This window comes from Gymnogyps californianus, chromosome 7, assembly GCF_018139145.2.
Source record: "Gymnogyps californianus isolate 813 chromosome 7, ASM1813914v2, whole genome shotgun sequence".
NCBI classification, from domain to species: Eukaryota; Metazoa; Chordata; class Aves; order Accipitriformes; family Cathartidae; genus Gymnogyps; species Gymnogyps californianus.
The window spans coordinates 30,843,275-30,864,364 of NC_059477.1; the positions used below are offsets into that span (position 1 = coordinate 30,843,275).

At 39.5% G+C, this 21,090-nt stretch overlaps 1 protein-coding gene across 9 annotated transcripts in view; it reads right to left on the reverse strand.

Annotated features, from left to right (window-relative positions):
- CLASP1 (cytoplasmic linker associated protein 1) overlaps positions 1-21,090 on the reverse strand; it is a 173,025-nt gene that overhangs the window by 39,158 nt on the left and 112,777 nt on the right. For 4 of the 9 annotated variants that reach the window (XM_050899691.1, XM_050899689.1, XM_050899690.1 and 1 more), the window contains 8 exons: positions 17,296-17,399; positions 14,755-14,778; positions 13,573-13,817; positions 9,860-9,923; positions 8,483-8,485; positions 8,076-8,239; positions 7,060-7,138; positions 5,870-6,013 (listed from right to left, as the gene is read on the reverse strand). In XM_050899691.1, coding sequence (XP_050755648.1) covers positions 5,870-6,013; positions 7,060-7,138; positions 8,076-8,239; positions 8,483-8,485; positions 9,860-9,923; positions 13,573-13,817; positions 14,755-14,778; positions 17,296-17,399 — 827 coding nt within the window. Of the gene's footprint in view, positions 1-5,869; positions 6,014-7,059; positions 7,139-8,075; positions 8,240-8,482; positions 8,486-9,859; positions 9,924-13,572; positions 13,818-14,754; positions 14,779-17,295; positions 17,400-20,397; positions 20,401-21,090 lie in introns of all 9 variants that reach the window. The other 5 variants (XM_050899685.1, XM_050899683.1, XM_050899684.1 and 2 more) reach the window with 4 other exon arrangements.

Genomic DNA, 21,090 nt, shown 5'->3' on the forward strand with positions numbered 1-21,090 from the left:
TGCTTATATTACAAACTGCTTTCAACTCAAAGGATACTAGAAGGCTGTATAAAGCGAAGAGATTCATTTTAAGGAAATCTACTCCAGCACCATGTTTCCAACAAGCACGTGATGATTTTCTGGCCACTAACGTTGGGAAAAGCCATTTTTCTTACACTGCATACACTAAACACATTTGGGCTCTCATAGCTCTCTAGCATCAAATTCAAAACAAACAGAAAGTGACGGCTACTATTTTGGAAACACAGCTAGGACACAGAGATCCTTTTTGTTCTAATAGCATTAAATCAAGTAAACACTGAAGTCTACCAGGTGCCTTTTTTAATGTATTACACTATTTTTTCTAACACTGACTATGTTTAAATGCTTGAAAGGAGTTCCTCTGTGCGTTTAGGCTGAGTTTGACTTCTTTAGGAATATCCTTTGGCTAAAAGGTGGACCTCAGCAGTATGGACATAGTCCTATTTAAGACTCCATAAGCCTGAAATGAAATCGTAAGGTCTGGTTCTCTGGTAACTTGGCTCCTCATGGAGTCCATGAGATGCACAAATCTGGTGTAGGAATATTGCAAGAGTGCTACAGAAACCTCTGACCCAGAAAGGCAAGGGCCTGCGACTGGGGAATATTAAAACAATCTGCCATTCAAAAGCATTTCTGCAAACATCCTCTTTGCCACTACTACTGTAACAGGCCATGACCAGCAGTGTTTATTGCTCAACACCAGTAAAGATGAACGATGCCATTTCAGCTCACTAAAGTGTCTTTGGGAGTGCTTTTACAGTGAAGCTTCTGCCCCAGAGCTGCTCAAATCAGCCTGATGCTAGATGGAAAATTAAAGCTCCAGGAAAGATGTTAGAGGTCTCATGGCATCATGTTGCAAAGGAGCCCAATTTCATTTCCTTAGCAATGTTTGCTTTCCTGTCTATCACTGGTCCTCCTACAGACATCACAGCAATATTTTATCCAAGCTTGCTCTGGGCTTTATTGATAGATATGATTTCCTTATCAAAGTGACAACATCAATATCTCTCAAGAAATGACATCTAGGACTACTAGTTAAAGTAGTAAATACATCTTCATTGGCTGTTTGAGCATATGAAGAATTTGTTGACCTGCAGCTTTCTCTCTGAAATCTTCCTCATCTTCTGGTATAATTCAGAAACAGTTTCTCAATTAATCGGTTTTAGGAAAAAATCTGATCCCAAACTTGTTTTCTTTGGACACCTCTAGACTTCACCTGCAAACCAGTGGTGCCAATCCAAGGAGGGCCCTACTCCTAGGTAGTCTGAGGGGGACTTCATCTTCATGCAAATCACAGTAACACAAGCACTCTCCTGGGCTTTTTGATTCATTGCAATGGTTCTAGTTTCTTACCAAGTCCCATCCACTGTCTGTATTCAAGGGCAGCTTGGCCAAACTCAGTAACGAGTGGGACAGTTGAAAGAAAAAGTTTTCCCAGTTACGTAAGTGGAAGGCAGAACACGATGTACACGTGACAGGAGGCTGCCCATAATGTGTAAAAATGCATTCAGGCTTGTAAAATAAAACTACTGTAGTAATGTTTCATCAACAGAGAAGCCAGTCAGGATATCTGGCACAAAGGAAAAATTTCTTCTTCCCTGAGATTAGTAGTCCAAATTGTTATTTATCTTTAAGACCAGAGCTTGGCTGATTAAAGACAGTAGGCAATGTCACTGGCCCTTCACCTCAGAAGGCCTTGTTCCCCTTCAGCCTGTACAAGCTCCTCCTAAACGCTAACATCCTGTGTGCCCTCACAGATAACTCCAAGTACATCCCCTCAAATGCTGAGCACTCACATTTAATAACAGTTTGCATTCACCCGAGCCTTGGACAGGAGGCTTCTTGAAGCTTTGGCCAGAGTCAAATCAGAAGCCTCATTCTCATTTCCATTCTCAAACTGATGGCTCTTTTCCAAGATCGAAGTATTTTCCCACACAGAGCCCAAGCCTGTCATCCAAATTCAATAAGCACTTTACCTACGTAAGGATTGCACAATAACTTTGCTGGCAATATTAGTGATAACATGGTGAAGTTACTGACTTAATGTCCTCAGACCAGTCACAGCATTTGCATTGCCATTGTGTTACTCTTCTGTGTGGTAATTGACTGGCTTTTGTAAAATTATTTCATCAAATCTTAAACACTTTCCAGAGGAAAAAAAAAAAATCAGAATTAACGCCCTGTTACAGAGAGGAATAAACCAAGGCAGAGAACAGTCAAGTGCATCGCACAAGGTTAGACACTACTGCAATCAAAATTAGAGCTCAGTTATCTGAAATCCTGATCTGTGCCCTGCTCATTGATATGTTCTGCTTGGGGAAAAAGCAGCGAGCTGGCTGCATGTGCGGAAATTACCAACAGGCGCTCTCCTTGCACTGGAACCGCATCCCATCCAGGTCTCCACGCAGTGCTGCGTGACCTGCTTCTACCCAATGGCTTTTGTTCAGTACGGAGGACAAATGCCTTTCACCTTTCTTCTGGCACTGCTTGCAGGAAGCAAATCTTAACTTGAACGCAGGGTAAACACCCATAAGTATTAGCCATCTTTAAAACAAGACAAATATTTACCCATAACACACTGCAGATCACCTTATTTTAAACATAAAGCTTGATAATAATTTTGACCGTACATAGTTCATGGCTACTATCAGCAGCTTCAATGGTTTCTGCCCTGAGAGGGAATCACGACATTTTGTCAATGACATTCTGTAATATCAACTATATGCTCCTCAAAGTACATCATGTTTTTCTTATGATAACAGAGCTTATGTTTAGCTACAGGTATCATTCCATATGAGACCATAAACTGTTCTATGCACAACAGCATTTCCTTTGACTAACTTTCTTTCTGATTTCACTAGCTATAAAACATGATCTGTAGTTCAAGTCAGGTGTCAGACAGGTTAAGTGTGCTCATTAAGAGTGCATAAGTAGTTACCATAAGAATATGCGAAGTTTGTTAATAAAGCTGTATCATTCAGTTTGAAAAAGGTTTTTGGACTAAATGCCACTTCGGTTTCTATTTTTCTCCAGTGCCTTAACACTACGGGGGTGGGACCTCCATGACCATCACACATAGTGAATAGCAGTAATGGACAGATGATCACTAATAAAAGGATAATCTCACTATCAACTGAAAATATAATCCATTTCTTGAATAGACCCCTGGATTGCTACCATAGGATCAGATCTGCACAACTAATTGCCATGTGCACAGAGCAGCCACATGCTTTCCCCACTGACAGAGGTCATTTATTACTTCACCACCAGCATGAGCAAGCTTGTTTTACCTGCATCTGCTCAAAGGCAAAATCCAGACAGAACAGCATGGCCATCACACACACAGATGCTACTTGCATTAAGGATAGCATTCAGTAACTCAAATCTGGGTGAGAACCACATTGGCTGCAGGACTACACTTCTTGGGGGAAAGAGTCCCTGCCTCCGCAAGTAGTTGAGCACCGGCATCGCTGTTCTACCAAGTCAGCTGCAGTAGCATACGTGGACTGGACTACGCCAGCCAAGACTCCTCAGTACCAAAGTGTGCTCTTGTCAGCTTGCAGGAGCTGAGTTGATTGCACTGGTGGTCTCAAATCCAGATTCTATTGAAAAATTACCTTATTTTACACTTTTACAGGCCTCTTGTAGTACTTTGATCACTTGAAGACTGAACTGGTTCTCCTCCCTCTCCCCCATCATCTCAACTGCTGTCTCAATTTTCAGGTTGCGACAATGTTTACAATGCATGGTCTGCTTTGCACTTAGAAAACCTCAGATCTTGAAAGCCACTGTAATACCTTCCATGAGGGCAGAATCTTCTGATGCTTAAATGAATCATCTGGATATAAAAAAAAGGTACTTTTTTTCCACGTTACAGTCTCCAAAAAAAGGAGAACAATTTTTTAATTGTGTTCTTCAGAACATTTCACTTGTCTGGGTTGGCCCTTGATAATCCAGTTCATTAGTGCACAATGAATTTATTAGTCTGTTAACTACAGACCTGACAGAGATAATGGCCAATGATTGCTTACAAATCCTTTGCTGCAGTGTTTCTTCTAAAGCCCATGGTTTGTACTATGTTCTTAATAATATCATAGTACAGCAACGGTACGATGAAATAAAGATCACCTGGGCATTCATTTTTAGGAGCCTAAATTAGCTTAACTGTGTAATAATTTATTTGAAAGCTGCAGCCTACAGAGGCAAATCCAAGTTACATGCAGGTTTAATAAAAAAAATTTAGATTCCGTAATCTCTTGTCAGCCCCAAGGCACTTGCCCAGGTACTGCTCAGGTGGAGTCTGCTGGAAGTTTTGCCAGAGGTCTGCAAGTCTTTGAAACAGACAGAAGGACGGACACCACAGTGTAAACACCCGCTCCCCAGATCCCACAGCTTCACAGCGAACAGCCAATTTTTTCAGCTGCTGCAGATACTCTTCACTCAATTTTGCATGCAGCAATGATGACCCCTAATGGTGGAATATTTCTTCTGCTGAGCAATATGCAGAGATTTTGCTTTTCAATGTATATTTCTACTTAAATTAATTACAACTCCCTCTCGCAGACCACCAGCAGAGTAAACTGCTTGTGGTTTACTTGAACTGTAACAGAGAAGCAGCTTCTTTGCCTGTTTAATTCTTTCTGACTTTGTACATGGAAGCACCAAAATGCAAACCCATATTCCAGATCTAAGTCCAGGATTTAAAGTCACTTTTTTTTTTTTCTGAGGCAGACTATCTTGCAGAAGCAAATTTCAGTCACACTGGTGTGAATAATCCCTGCAGAAAGTCTTCAGAAAAGAGGATGAGATGTTTTGCTCTAGAACCAATCAGCTGTATGCCAGAAAGCAAACAGCATGCACCCAAAAAGCTTCTTTGAAGCCTTATGTCAGCTTTCAGATAGTGCTGCAGTTGCAGCACTTTTGATTCTGATGAAAAGATCACTGGGTATCAAATAATGACTAATAACAAAAATAATTTTCTTATTTCCAAAGTTATAAAATGTTATTCTAGTATTAATTCAACATTTTAAGTGCATGTAGAGTGTAAAAATCTCATACAATTTTTACATTCTGAAATGCTTAAAGTTTTGGTTTTGTTTTTTTTTAAATCCAAGTACATCTCCAAGCCTTTAACTCCTACTGGAATCTATTTCTACATCTGGGCTGGGAATAGAAGGTAATTTTAAATTGTGTTACAGATGCCAGGTACATAAAACTAAGTCTCACTTTTCTCTTGGGAGAGATGAGTATCACTATCTGCCCCATTTTAGCTTGCCTGACACTTGCATCTAGAGCAAGATAAAGAACAAGGTAACTGTATTACCCAGGCCTGACCTAAATGTCAATTTTTTCCAGGTTGAGATAAACACACAGCTCTTAAAAGAGTTGAGAGCTCCTGAAGCTTACTGATTTGTTTACCTTCTTTAACAATATTATAACACAGAAGTTGCGCTAGATTTCATTCGAGTCTACAAAGCACAGAGTCTTCACCTAAATAAACAAAAACCTAGAGATATTTCCAGACCGCTCAAGAAAAAGCACATTTCCAAACTATGATCTCTTTTTGCACAGTAATAGTAGTTAAAGTCACACGGCTAAGTACCTAGTAGGGGGAAAAAAAACCCAAAACTATGAAGACATGCTTCAGAAATGTGTCTTTACTGAAGTGGCAATTTGGTTTGGACAGTAAGGCATGTAAAAATCTGGTTTTTAAAATTCTAATAATCACTGAATTTTTCGTTACCTTTATGACTGTTTTTGTTGGGTTTGGGGTTTTTTGGGGTTTTGTTTGTTTGTTTGTTTTTGGAAGAACAATAGTTACTGCAAATACTTCATCATCCTGGCTTACCTTTCTCACATCTGAGCTCTTTGGTTCTGTTGTCCAAGTTATAATTCTAGATACAGCAAGTCTTGTCTCACTGGAGTTCACAAAGTCTGTTGGATCCATCTGTCTTGCCAAGGACTCAATATACTTCAGGATAGCAACTTTCACCTGAGAAGTAAAAAGGGATTTGTTAAGCTCATGAGCTGGCAAAGATGGATTTATCCCATAATAAACAGATACCACTACAGATTGACAAGACTTATGTCACATGGGGGGGGGGGGGGGGGGGGGGGGGGGGGGGGGGGGGGGGGGGGGGGGGGGGGGGGGGGGGGGGGGGGGAGAATAGCCTTGTGACATGTCTCTATGTCATGTTTCAAAAATCAAGAGGATCCTTTCTACCCAGGATAAATTTTGTGCACTGAGTCCAGAATGGTATATCAGAACCGGCTTGAAATAAGTATGTCTGCTTGTGCGTTTGCATAAGCAAATCAGTACTCCACCACATTGTTTCCACCAGCAGTTATTGTTCCAGATGCCAAACCACAGCTTTTGGTCTCAAACCAAACGCCTGACGCTGGAGTGTCAAAAGATCCAAAATTTGGGAGACTGAAGAAAGAACACTTGAGCCATTTGGCATCCTGTATATTCCTGTCTCGAAGATAAATGTGTATGGCTTCCAGAGTTTACGGTGTTCCTATAGCCTTGAAACAGTAACCTCCTGAAAAACAGTCTGCACAACAGTATCCCTTTGGGAGGATTCAGTAACAGAAAGCTCTGATGGTTTTTTTTCTCCAAATCCTACAAGTGCTAGGTCCGATCTGTGCAACAACCAGTTGTTAAGGCGTGCCTAGGGTCCCAACTTCCCAGCTGTTCAGACAGGGTCTGGTCCCTTCTGTCCTGCACAACCAGGTTTTCTTTCCACCAAGACCAGGGCGAAGAGGAATTTTCCATGTCTAAACTTTAATACGTTCCAGTGTGCTCAAAGCCCAACTCTAACTGACCTGTGGTAAGTTATAGGGCCCTATTTTAAAGATATTTAGATTTATTAAAATGGAGAATGAGAGAGTTAATCGAAGTTGCCGATATCATTTCTATATCATGCAGGTACGCACAATTAGTTATTTTATTATGAGTTCTATGCCTTATGGTATGCCTGACATGGCAAGCTAAGACAATCATGTTGATGCTTTAGTGAAAAGGCTTTTGATACTGACCTTCAGGTTTGGTGTTTGGGTCTGATCTACAATAAACCTCATCAAAATGTTAAATTGTTGATCAAATGGAAAAGAATCCCTGTCCAAAGAAAAAAAAGGCAAAAATGTAATGCAACATAAATTTTCAGGACTAAATTAACTCGATACATTAGAGCTTACACAACAGATTTCAACACCTATCATGCTTTTCTTATTAACTTTACCATCAACCAGAGAAACTCCAAGTCTAAGGATTAGCTCATTATTGATTTAATACTGGAGAAAACTGCTAAATCAATACCTTTATACACTGTTAATCTATCTGCTCTCTGGACGCTTATCCAACTTTATGGCACACCTGTCCATTCCTCCTTCATTTCAGGCTGTGCTTTGTTCCCGTATCTCTAGTAGCAGCCTGGTTTATCTTGTCCTCAGAGTTCATACGTAGTTTTAATTTCTCTCCTCTTTTTCCCTACTCTACCCTATTTTCTTCTGGATTACTACTACATTTTTTAATTATCCTATTTCCAGGATGAGCTGAACTTTATTGTAACAGTGTCCTGTGCTGGACATCCTTGGAAAAGGACATGGACTACAGAATTGGTGTGCACATCGCAGTAGCATTCAAGGTCTTATCCTGACATTACTGTTATTTGCTGTTTGGACAACATGAAAGATACTCTGAACTTTGTGGTAAAGCACCATTCATATTCTGAATACTGATGGAAAAAAAAAATATTTGCAATCAAAAAGAAAATTTATGTCTATGCACATGCACACCAAAAAAACAAATTAACAAAATTATCAATTACACATTTGAAATGTTATGCTTTAAAGTTATCTATTTAGAAAAGAGACAGGCCTTTTTAATTCAATGCTTGAAATACTGTGACATAACTTTGTTCTCCTTTATTCTGGTATTCATCAAGATTGAGCCCTCAAAATATACGGCACTGCTGGGTTTCTAAAATGTTCATCACGTGCCTTCCTGTAATCCTGCAAAAACCTCCATAACATTTGCCATCTGAGTACTCTACCTGGTGACATCCAGAGCTTTCTGAACTTTCGCCTGCACAGACCCCAGCAAATCTGCTCCCATTTTCTTTAGCAACTGGGTGAGGAGAACAAAAAGCCAATCCTGCAAGTCATCTTTATGAATGATGATAAAATCAACCAGGGTTTCCAGAAACATGCTGAAGACCTATAAAGAAAACAAGTGTCACAAAAAGGAATACGGTGCTTTAAATAAAAATAACCAAGGGAGGGCAGGGGAGTTTACAATCTGAGTATCAGGATGATTTCATTATAGACAGTTTCATGAATGAATGATTTTAGTGACTATATTGCTCTGAAAAAGAAAAAAAATCAGACAAGACACATCTAAAATGTGTCGTATTAAAATACCACATGAAACGAATGAAGGAAGGGGGTAGAATACACTTACTCTCTGTTGTGAATTCCACAGCAAAGCAGGCCATGCAACAAAACAAACCACTCGTTAGCACACATAGGGATCAAGGCTCGTTGTTCAGATGCAGTTTGTCAACAGATAAAAGATGCATTCATTGAAAGTTTACATTTTCTTAAAACACAATCTCTTCTCAGTGGAATTACTTAAAACATTATATACCTTGGATCAGATCCAGTCTCCTCAGTCATGAAAGTAACATATGTTTATATGTAACAAAGTTTACATATGTTTAACACCACAACTAATGAGTTTGTAGCAGTAATTCTATAAAAGCAGTGCAGATGACAGATCACTGCTGCCACAGAGGACATACTTGAGTCCAGCGTGCAATAAACCCTCAATTTACTCAGAAATTGGAAACAGTTTGCAAACAAATAGCTACACCTTCACCCTTTCCACAACACATACTGTACCTTTGAGAACCAAAACATTAAGACCTTGCAGGTAGGAACCGCCACACTTGGCAAGGCCTGTGAGACAGCTGGTCCAGACTATAATTACAGCCAAAAATGCACACTTCGAGCAAGACCTGTGACAGGTGACTATGCCTGCCCAGGGGATTTCCACCTGACAACCGTTTATTAAAACTGGTTTACCAAGTGGTCTGAAGTACAAATATTTATAGAACTCATTCTTTCTCAAACTGTTATTTAACACAACAGCAGATGTTTTTACCCAGCCACTACTGGTTGCCCTCAACCAGCAAACCTCCTCAGGAAAGGGCATGGAACTCCCTTTTCCCCTCTCCCTGGTCCCGCTTACCTATCGACAGAAGACCACTGGGTCTGAACGTGCCTATGGGCCCAACCTCCCCACTCCCTAGCCTGCTTCTTTTTAAGAGATGTCTGTAAATTCATGCCACAGCCTTTAACTTCAGAGGTCAGTGTTATAAAGAAGGCAAAGTGGCTATATTAAATACTTTAATTATGAGATCCAGAACAGTGTCTTGGTGAGACCCCATACTGCTCCCAGGTGTATACGATACACAAACCCCAGTGACCGTGATGCTGAACTACGGCTCATTACCCTTCATGGACCTCATTCTACCGTGTATCACCAAGACACTCCCTAGAGAAGTACAGATAAAACTGAACTTCTCGCTCCAGGAGCTGACATCTGAAAGGCATTAGGCTGCTCCTTGGGAAGCACGGAGTAACCAGTTCTTAGCAACATAAGAGAGACTGAGACACATCCCTTCATTGTAAAACAGATAAAAATCAAGGAGATTTATAAATGCCAGTTTCCCCCGGCAGATGGCAGGGGTAGAAATACAAAACATTCATCTTGGAACAGTGTCAGATGTGCACACATGGTAATGTAAGACAGCGAGCCAAGTCTTTGTGATCTTACCTTGCTGTGAGGGTCAGCAAACATGCGAGTAAATATTTCACATAGCCTTTTTAATTCGACTCGGCTAAAATACATAAATAAAACGTGATATTAATGCTCAAGCTTTATTTGCTGCAAAAAAGCTAATAAATATTAACAGTTGAAAGATCTAACCTTCTTTATTTAAATGTTACTTAAGTCACACTTCTGAAAGCTCTGTATCTAGGCAAAGCCTTAACTGGCATTCCAGTTTAACTGCTAGGATCACCAGTCTTACATTAAGAAATCTAATAAACTTTTTTTTAAAATCATAAGCCAGACACTTGTATTTTCTGCTGCTTCTATTTTCTTCTATATTCTGGATTGCAGAAGACAACTTGAAATGTGCACATTTGGGAGGTATTTACTTTCTGCCTGAGTCAAGGTTGCTGACTCACTGAAACACGGGTCTTTTGCAGCCTAGGAATAGGTTTCTCAAGTCTCCTTTGTGTCAGGGAATTCAAATTTTCAAGTAAAATCAGAACTTTCATGGGGTTTGGGTATATACTAATCATAAATATTTCGGTCTAAATTCTCAGTTGCTTCAGTAAAATCAGTCCAGAATCACACAGTATTAACAGATACCAGAACTAACTCCAAAGTCTGAGAGCAGGCACATTGAGAAGACAAATATATAGAAATGAAAGACAGATTAACAAGTGGGCAACCCAGTAAGTCAGAAGATAATTAAATCAAGGCACAATCTAAGTTCCTATTAGTAAGAGATTATTAGCTTCTCAGTAATGCTCTTTTTATGCCGGGGAAAAAAGAATGATGTATGGGTCCCTTTCATAAAATATTGAGTTTGAGTCAAATGCAGAACTGTTTGGTGCCAAAGCTCTTATTTGCAATGTATTGAAAATAAAACTCTTAGTTTTCCTGCAAGGCAAACTGCCAAAGAATGCAGAAGTTCTGCTTGTTTACTGTGCAAACAAAAACAGAGCAAGACAGTTAGGTAACATTTCCTGCATACCATGGATGCAATTAGCTATTTTTCACAATTACTATGAAACCAGAGCAACTAGTGAAATGCACGTGGATTGGTCAGAGAACAGCCTTTCAGGTTTTGACTACAGGTACTCTCTTTCCAGAAAGACATTAATTCTACAGTCCACCAACATCTCTCTCTCTCTCTCTCTAAGCTTCAAAGAACAGGCCAGAATATGCTAGTAGTCTACACGTATTTTATGTTAGCTTGTTTATAAGTAACATAGGACATTTTTTCAAATAAACCTATGCATGAAAGGCTGATCAAGTTTTAAAAGGGCACAAAAACAATGGTTTTAAGAGTTTGGTGTAGAGGAAAAAGTCTTTGTAACGACGCCACAGCAAGCTGTCAGCTTCATTTAGGATGAGATTGCACAGTCTCAAAATGATTACTCTACAACGCTCTCCTGACTTCATGCAGATTGCAGCTCTCTCAATGAACCCTTATTTATTACTGTAATGAATTTTCTTTCTGGACAAAGGTTACATGAAGACAGCAAGGATAAGCGTGTCTCCTTCTAAAAGCTCATGGACCCAAGGTAACAATGCAAGTACTAAACTGAAACAGGCAGTGGAAGAACATTTCCTTAAGGGACTTGCTGGCCTTGTTTTATTTAGAAGACCTTATGGGGAGCCCTTAGAGAACTAGGCCACATGAAGCTGTATGGAACAAAGAGTATAGGTAAGCGCCATACCACTTTGCACGCACATCTTTCTGGATATGCAAATCCTGGCTAATACAGGATCAGCCATCTTTCAGTTCACAGTAAAGAAAACCTAGCCACATCACTGCCTTTTATTAAACTTGTTATACCACAACAGAAGATATCAGGTTTAATTAGAAGACAGACAGACAGACTTGCCCCTTGGACTAATGACCTTGATGATGTTCTGCAAGATGCCGTGGGAATAAACAGGATGATAAAATCTAATCATTAGAACAGGCACCAGATCAACCCTGAACCAAGGAGGAAGAAGACCAAAAGCAAACCAAAATGAAATATAATCTAGAGAACTAAAACCAGTATCAAATTAAAAAATAACTCTGCAGGGGTGTAGTTTCTGCGACAGGTTTATAAATTATTCACGATCAAAGCTAAGAAAACTTGCTAGCTTGAGGGATTAGTGACAGCAATACAGTTTGAACACTGCAGCCAGTAGGGTTGAAAACAATAGTTTAATTCTACCAGCATTTCTACTAAGAGCTACTGCTCTGGATAAATAGCCCATCACCCAACCTTCTCAGCATTTCCTCCCTTGGAACTATCCCCAACAGCACTCAAAACTTTGGTTATAATCCTCACACACCTTTGTGGCAAAATCAAAGTCTCACGCAACTTTTTCATACAAGTATATGAGGTGCCAGTTTTTCCAGACAGTTCATTAAAGTAAAGAAAAAGAAAAAAGACAGCATACATGTGGGAAGTATCTTTTAAAAGACTTGTAAATAGACCACATCAAAAAGCATCTCTGATGTAAAGACTCTAACTACCCATATTAAAAACCTGTAGCACTTCCCACTTAAGGACTGTACCACATCATGTGAAGTGCTAGAATATTTTTATGATGGCAAGAGAATAACCTTTCCAGGCCTGCTCTCAGTACATTTTCATTCAGGCTGTTAACATGAACCATCAAATATTTTCAGCCAGTATGAAGGCCTTTTAAAATGGAAACAACTGCGCAAATCCAAATAGGTAGGCTATAAACCATACAACAATCACTTATAAACTTGGTCATAATTTAAGTACATAATATTCATAACAGGAAAATAAAAACATCGCAGCTATTCATGAATGTTATCTTCAAAGGAGCCAAGAGATAAACAGCTTGTTTCCAAATACTTTCACCATAAACTAAGGTTGAAAAGCCTATGGCCTGAGAGGCAGTTGACTTTAGTTAACGTGACCTGTGGCCGTATGAAGTTTCCACATGACTATTGGGTAATTCTAAGATCTGTTTTAATGTGTGACATGCCAAAGGTGTTTGAAGGGTCTATGTGGCTTTCAACAGGGGAAAAATGTCGGCCTCTCCTACCATAAGCAAAGTTTCAGAGTTGATACACCTACTTCATTGCCCTAAGCAACTTCCCTCTACATTATAAACTACAGCATTTATAGGAGACTCAAGTTCCTAATATAAGATTTTTCAAGAGTTACTAATAGTATTTATAATTACGCCTAACACAGCCTTCATAAAGAGTCAAAGTATACCCAACATACTGAGAGTACTGTCTGATCTCATCTTTGAAACACACACACCCTGAGTCATTTTAGAATAAGTGCAGTGAGTGTTTGCTTCACCAACTAAGTTGCTGGGGAAAAAAAAAAAAATATTGAAGGCTCAAACAGACTAATGTAAAAAGAGTACCACCCTTTGAGTGCATTTACGATACCATCACTGTGGGAAATCTCACTGTGCTGCAACAAGCACCTACCATTGGAGGTCCTCACGAGACAGAGGAAGACTAAGAGAAGATAGCATGCTTACCTGAGTCCTTTCTATGTTACCACTACAAATTTAACACCAATTATACTGACGACATAGCAGAAATTTTTCCAAGAGTAACAAAAGTCCCACATTGTGGAGACAAAGCCTTCACAGCTGTGAAAGACACTATCGGTCTCCATAAGGCAAGTACATATTACAGGCTTGCGACTATAGCCATCTCTCATGAATGACTGACACTATAAAACTATCAAGGTCACCTCAGTGTCCGCTGGCTTTTCAGTAAGTTCTGTAGACCTATGAGCCCCTCCTTCCTTTCAGACCAGTTGGAGCTGGCACAGTGGTTCAGGACCTCGGCCACGTCTTCAGTCTGCCGCAGGTAGTGTGGAATGCCCCCGTTCCTGGAACCATAGGAGCGCTCCGAGCAAGCGCTTGATGCATCGCTGTTAGCATCGTCATCGGAGTACATCCCATAGGGTTCATATCTTCTTCTCACTGGCTTTTTCTGGAAAAGGGGAAACTCAGACTTAGTAAGTTATATATAGTTACATCAATACCAAAAGAAAAACATTCTATCCGTAATCACTATCAACAGCATCAGTCTTCCTTTTTTAGTGACATAAGTGTTTTAAAGACGTCACCAAGCACTGCCTGCTTACCTCTCACAGTAGAGCAAGACAGATCCCATTGCTTTCAATGAGACTATTTGAGTGACTAAGGGGAGCAGGGCCTGCCTTCTCCAGCATGAAAGCAAGGTATTTATGCCCAGTGGAATTAGCTACTGGTAATGAAATCATATGTTGTTTTATTGTCAATAATGGTCAGTTCCATTGTTACAGATTCTATGATGATACAACCTCTACTTCAAGAAAAAAAAAAAAAGATAAGGAAGAAAGAGCTGAAGGAATCTGTGCTGGCATGCACAGTCACTTTGATATTGATAATGAAGTGACTCTAGAAATGCACTGAGATATAGATGAGAATTTCTCCATTAGTTTGGGCTAGGATTTTTCCAGAGGATGCTAAGGGAGTTGAGTACCCAAATTCCACTCATTTCCATAGAATGGCATTAGAGGACCCGATTCCCTTAGGTACATCTCTGACAACCTCAATCCTTACAGAAGGGATATTAGAATAATTATGGTAGCAAAATAAATTGTGTACTATACTACAAAACAAACTCTTAAATGAACCTTAACAGAACAGGATTGATAAGACAATGTATCAGAAAAAGACTGTCTATATTCTAAAGTGTTCGCTACAGAATTCATTCCAGTGTCCAGTCCTGCAGTTCTTGGACTTGTGAAGCCAGCAGAGTTTTGCTTCCACTAGGACTGCAGGATTGAAGCGTAGAAATTAACTCAAGTGCAGTATCATGGGCGTTAGCAACAGGGCGGGGAAAGTTGGAAAATAGAAATAAAAAGTCAAGAAAGCACTAGTACCTTGCTCCTGGAGTCTCCTAAGAGCTGTAGGCAGGAAAATATTGAAGGGTGGGAAAAAGCATAGAGAATTATGTCAGAAGCTTATGTAGGGTTTGTTTTTGCAACAAAAACGTATAGCAAATGTGTCTTAGCAAATTAAAAAAAAATACAGTTTACGCAAAATAAAAGTGGGTATAATGACGCCTGACTATCTCCTAACTGTTGCACTACTCGCATAGCCTACAATTTCCATTAGAGAGCTTGGAAGTGAGATTATCTGTTAATATGTTTTTTTAATGACAGATCTATACACAGCACCTTTGCTTACTTTTCAGAAATGCTGCTCCAGAAGATACCAGAGGTTTTGGTAATGATTTATTTCCCACATATTATTAGTAGCATTTGATTTTGGAGTCTTGGAAAGAAATTCTGATGTCAGGAAACCACTATCTACAGTACAGCACATTTAATCAACTTCACTTAACCAAGTTCTCTTTCAACCCGCAGTTCTTACACCACCCTTTTTTGAAGCTTAGCTTCTTTTAAGACCCCCTGGCTGGCACCCCGGCTTAAAGGCCTTGTTTAATGCCAAAGTTTCCATCACCCTTTGAGCTCTTCTGACAGATCCAAGCACTGATTCCCGGTACAGACACTATGGGTTTAGGCCAAGTCCAGCTCTCAAACAGAAGCAGGGGATGCAACGGGAATTGTACACAGGGAGTAGAGGTCAAAAAATGACCCACTGTGTTTTGTTTAAACTGAGTATTTGGCTGAAGCCATCTTTGGAGAAGTTCTTTTCATTTCCTACTACAGGGAAAAGAATACTCCTCTGAAAACAAGGCTGCTGTGTAAAACCTGACATTACATTACTCTCTCAAAAGGAGCCTGAACAGAGTTTGTAAGTTGCCTGTTGTGAGAAGACAACCAAGAAAAAGAGCAAATTGGGGTGGTGGGAAAGAAGAGGACAACAAGATCACATTGCATCCCCTAAAGTCATACAAATTCAGATTGATCAACCAAGTCAGCAGCACCACTTAGTTTCCAGCTAGACTTAAGGATTTCCCTTTTAAGTGTTCAACCCTTTAAGATTTTAACATTCCAGTATAATGTTATTTAGTTTAAAAGAGTGGACTATTTAAAAGAGAACTCTGTAAGTCTAGCTAAAGATTAAGTCACACCCAAAGAGATCTCAGTGATCAGCAGTGAGTTGAAACACTGTGACTCTCTCCTCCCTCAAGAAACCTGTCTTCAGCAACTGCTCACATTCAGGGATACAGCCTGATTTCATTCACGCAGGCAAACCATCACGTATAATTATGCCCTGAACTGCTCTGGTGGCAAATTTGAGGTGCTGAGAGCAGAAATTGGCTCACAAGCTGTTGTATTTGGTAATGAAAATGCCCACTAATGATTCAGCCCACTAAATGCAACAGTGCCATCTATTATATACTGTCCTACTTTTATATTATTCACAAATACTTTTTTTTTTAATGGAAAGGTAGATTTTGTAAAAAGTGACATTTCTCTAGGAGTACTCTAATAATCATCTAGAAATGGAGGTGACATGAGCTGAGTGATAATCAAATCTAAAAAGGAAAATGTTAGCCATCCCTTAGGGAAAGTGAACTAGGAAATGGAGAAAGGACATCTATCACGAACTCTGGGAACATGGTTCATTCTCCATAAAGAGAGATCCAAGATATCTGTCTCAAGATACATCAGGAAATCCTCCCCTCAGCTCAGGTCTAGAGCTAGAGAAGACCCAAGGTACACTGGTACCCAGCTAATGCTGTACAATAATTGCTCCTGCCTCTACACATCCTCTCTCCCCCAAATACTCAAGGTAAATCCAAAGGCTTATCTTGACACTTGTCTTCTGAAGAGCAGAAAACACTTTCTGGTTTCTAGCCAAGAGATATTACGGTACAGTAAGATTATACAGGACCATCACATTTTTTAAAATGACAATAAATTTACTTGGAAATGCACTGAATGTTTGAAAGTACTAGCAGCAAACTAGACAAATACACTTCAATTTAACTGCATGAGATGGTACCGATTACAGGCAAGTCAAGTTATGAACTGATCCGAGCATCTAGCCAGGTGCAAATAACACAAGGCAGGAACTTGTGAAATTCTCAGTTCTTGTTGAAACCTGATCAGGAATTGACACTAACAGAGAACACTTTTTCTGACAAAGTCTGCATGCAGGTAATAGGACTGATGGAAATCCCTGACCCCACGGGTGCCGAGCACCCCCACAGTGCCATGTACATCTTCTGACAGCCGAGTGAAAGACAAACAGCTGATTCAACCCATCCTGCAGCTCTAGCACTGAGCCACAGTGGTCTGTTTGATAACAACTGTGGAGAACTAACATGGAATAAGGAAGTAAATACTGCTGCCAATACACCCAAAGACAAAACAGCAAAAGGTAACTAACTCTACAGCATCAGACACTGGCACAATCAGAACAAAGCTATTTAGAAAGAGGAGAATGTACGTACAGGTAACTTTAAGCCACTTTCTGGTGTCGGAAGCATTTTGTATATTTCCTCTTACCAGTGCATCCGCCACAGCAGCCTCCAGATCTGTGCTTGTGCTCAGGACTCGCATGGCATTCACAGAAGCAGGCATCCTGCCTGGCTGTCCGAGTCCAAACCGGTCTGCACAAAACACAACATTGAAAGGGATTGTTAAATGAATTCACATTCACTTGGAATCCTAATCAGGTGCCTGAGCAGCTCTCCCCACAGGCTCTGGGAACTTGCAGTGCTTTTCCATTAAACACTCTTTTATCCACAGCTCTAGAGAGTTTGCCATTAGAGTAAGAAATAAACTATTGTTTGTTGGGCCCCAAAGACAATTTTGGATCCTCAGGGCAGCATTTTATTTTTTTTTTTTTTTTAAAGCTGGGAAGCAGGGTATCTATTTTGTGTTTCTTTTTACACACAAGCTGTTTCAAAGCTTTATTTTAATGTCAGAGGCAGACATGCTGGTCCCAGTCTGGCACTCAGAAATCAAGAGAAAGCTTCTCATCTACTTCAGAGAGACAGAATCGTGCCCAGTGTCAGAACATGTTAATACCCGAGCACTCATCCATCCTGCAGCTTTTTCTCAGGCAAGGATGCGAGACTAGCAGCACCAGATTAGCCTATTCTATGTCTCAAGGCTTGATTAACCAGTAGAACATCCTCCTACGCCCCACAGTATAAAAATAAAGTTTATTATTTGCTTGTGAAGTGACTCCAATTTTTGCTTTATTACTGTTCTTGAGAAGCAGTTTAAATGCCATTTAAAAGCTCTACGATATATCAAAATTGAATTTTTTTTTTTTGATCAAACAACATCATCTTTCTCCCTTTGAATTTGATGGCAAAGCTCTCAATGGCATCCAAAGCAACCGGATTGGGTCTAAAATGCCATTTACACTCCTAATACTAATTAGTTTACTTTATCATTTGCCCAGTCTACCAAAGTAGTTACTGAAATTAGTTTCTCTGGGCAAATGCCAAATTCAAAAAGGCATACTAGCAGGGGTATGACAGAATCAGTGACTTGAATATCACGGGCCAGGCTCTGGCAGCACAGTCCTTCTAGATGGGGACAGATCAGATACCATATTACTGGGATCCTGGCTCCAGTCTATAAGCAGAAAGAGATTGGTTTTGGCATTCCAAGTTTTTGTTTCCACGTGGGCTTGTCTATGCTCAAGAAGGACTGGGAATATCCCTCCTGGGACATATCTTACACCTCTGTCCCCTGCACCCACACATGCCAATAAGTTTTGCCAGCAAATTCAGTGGTGCACGCATCAAGCTGCATGAACCCACTTAACAGAACTTCAGCCAGTCCACGTTGGAGGCAGTCATCAAGCAGCAAGAGAGAGGGATCAAGTCACACAGGTCTTTTATTAGTTCATCTATATTTAATTTAACAAAGGAAAAATACTGTTTATCAAAATGCGTAACTATATTGTGGATTTCCACAAAACTGAGGTCAAATATGATATTCAGCAGCTTACTGTATTTTTCAGTAAAAACACTGCGCCTACTGCACTGAAATATCTTTTAAGGAATTAGCTCACACTGACATGCATAATTTAAATCAGAGACTGAAGTTTGCCAGTCTACTGTCCTAATTCCAAAACTTTACCTGAGTGTGTCAGAGATTAAGCTACTGAGGGGAAATAGGAAAGATTTTTTTAAATCTGAAGTGTTTTGAGAAAAAAAGACACCCTGAAGACTAGTATTTATTTCAAATACAAGTGTTATCTATCAAAATTTACTGTTTCTCAGTTATGTACCCAGACAAGACATTTCTGACTTACAACAAAAGCACATTTTCTACAAAACACATTACAAAGGGAAAAAAAAATAAACAAACTTCTTAGAACTACTGCCAAAAAGTAATCAAATCATGACATTTCACAAAGAAATAAAAGTTGTATGTGTTATTACTATCCCCTTTTTTAATGCACTTGGGTTGCAGAATCATTTCAAATATTTAGGTGAAACAGTACTTCATCTGCAAAATGGAAAGATCTGTACACTCTTAATAGAAGTACAGAGAAGATGATAATGCATTAGGTCTGATTGAAACTAAAGTCACTACTACAGAGATATACACTAGAAAGATGTACAGAAGACAAGTATTTTCCTAAGTGTAAATGATATCTGACACAGTACAAGGGCTGTAAAAGTTGAGGCAAGTTCTGGACTCAGTTTTATATTTAAACCCAACTCAATGACGTTACCCAAGTGTTACCGAGATCAGAATTTGGCTTTAACTTTTGAAATAACATAGCATCAAAAAATACCACTATCATTTGTTGTCATGTAAATTTAGTATTACATTAGAAAAGGGAAGATAGTTTGTTTTTTTTTAAAAATGAAGAACAGAATGATAAATTAATTCAGTTGTAGATCAGTTTAAATACCCAGCATAAAGAAACAAAATTGAGCTTTTTTTAACAAATTAAGTACAGTGTGGCATGCTGGCTTTTATCTGTCTCCATGGCTATCAGGAATTTTCTGAAATACTTCTTTCATCTTTAAATTCATAACACCCAAGTCACTCTGGGCTTCTCCAAGACACTGATGCCATACCTGAGTGCAGAAGTTAGACCTTAGGAGAGTCCTCGGCATATCTTTAACATGGGGCTGGGAACACGTTTGGCTCCAGGAATAAACAGTACAGGCAAGCCCAATGTTACTGGGCAAAAAAATAAGCAGAGTATGCTCTGGCCACATTCCTTTGTCTCCCTGTCTAGATTCATTATACTTGTTACAAACTTGGTGATAATTCTCAACCACCATTTTTGGCCCAATTTTGCCATTTTTAGGGAGATTTTGGCCTTCTTTAGGACACACGTAACCATACAGAATTTGATTATGCTTTGTACCAAACCACAGGAGCCAAGCATGAAGTGACTATCACAGGAAACTGAACGCAAAAAAAGCTTAAATCTGTATTACAATCGAGGTATTTTAAATCTTTTCAATTATTTTTGTTAAACACAAATTCAAATTGTTACTTTGAAAAATGCCAGTCAAATCAGCTTGCATCATTTCTGCTAAGTAACCTGATAAGGGAAATGTTTTGATAGTTTTAGTTAAGTGACAGCCATTTAACTAGACTTAGGAGAAACAGAATATTTTTCACTCCCTACCTGAAGGGGGTTAATTAAATAAATTTCAGCATCACTAATTCCTTACACAATTTTAGCCTCTAAGAAAACACTGAAGCCCTCATCTTCTACATCATCTTTGTCCCCACAATTAAGTCTCTATTGTCCCAAAGCTAGCAGCCCTCATTCATTTCTTTTTAAGACTCCCGTTGAAATATCCTGATTTCAAAGGGAGTTACAGGTTCTCCACAACTGCGAATCCAGCACAGGGGTGGGGAAGAAGCAACTGGAATCTGCAGATTTTTCTCATTATATATAAGCATTAGTCTCCTGATGCAAAACCCAGTGAAATTAAAAGGAATCATTTTTTCAACAACTTCCATGTACTTTGGACAAGGCCTTCAGAATTATATGAAGGATGGAGCAGCATGTGTTGTGCTCCAAAGTTCATTTTGAAAGCTCATCAGGTGCTTAATCCTTGCTGCTCTTGAGTATTTTGGAGAGGATCCCACAAAGAACTTTGATTAAGAGGGACAGGAGTCCAGAATATTTAGTAACAGATGGGATGAAACCCACTAGGATCCTGTCCTAGGCATTGGGAACTGCTACTCTGCTAAAGAGGAAATATAAACAGAAGTTGCAAGTACTCTGCATTAGTCAGGATTTAGCCCATGCTGCACAACTGATCCAATTTACAGGAGAATTGAGAAAGCCCTGGATCACCCTTT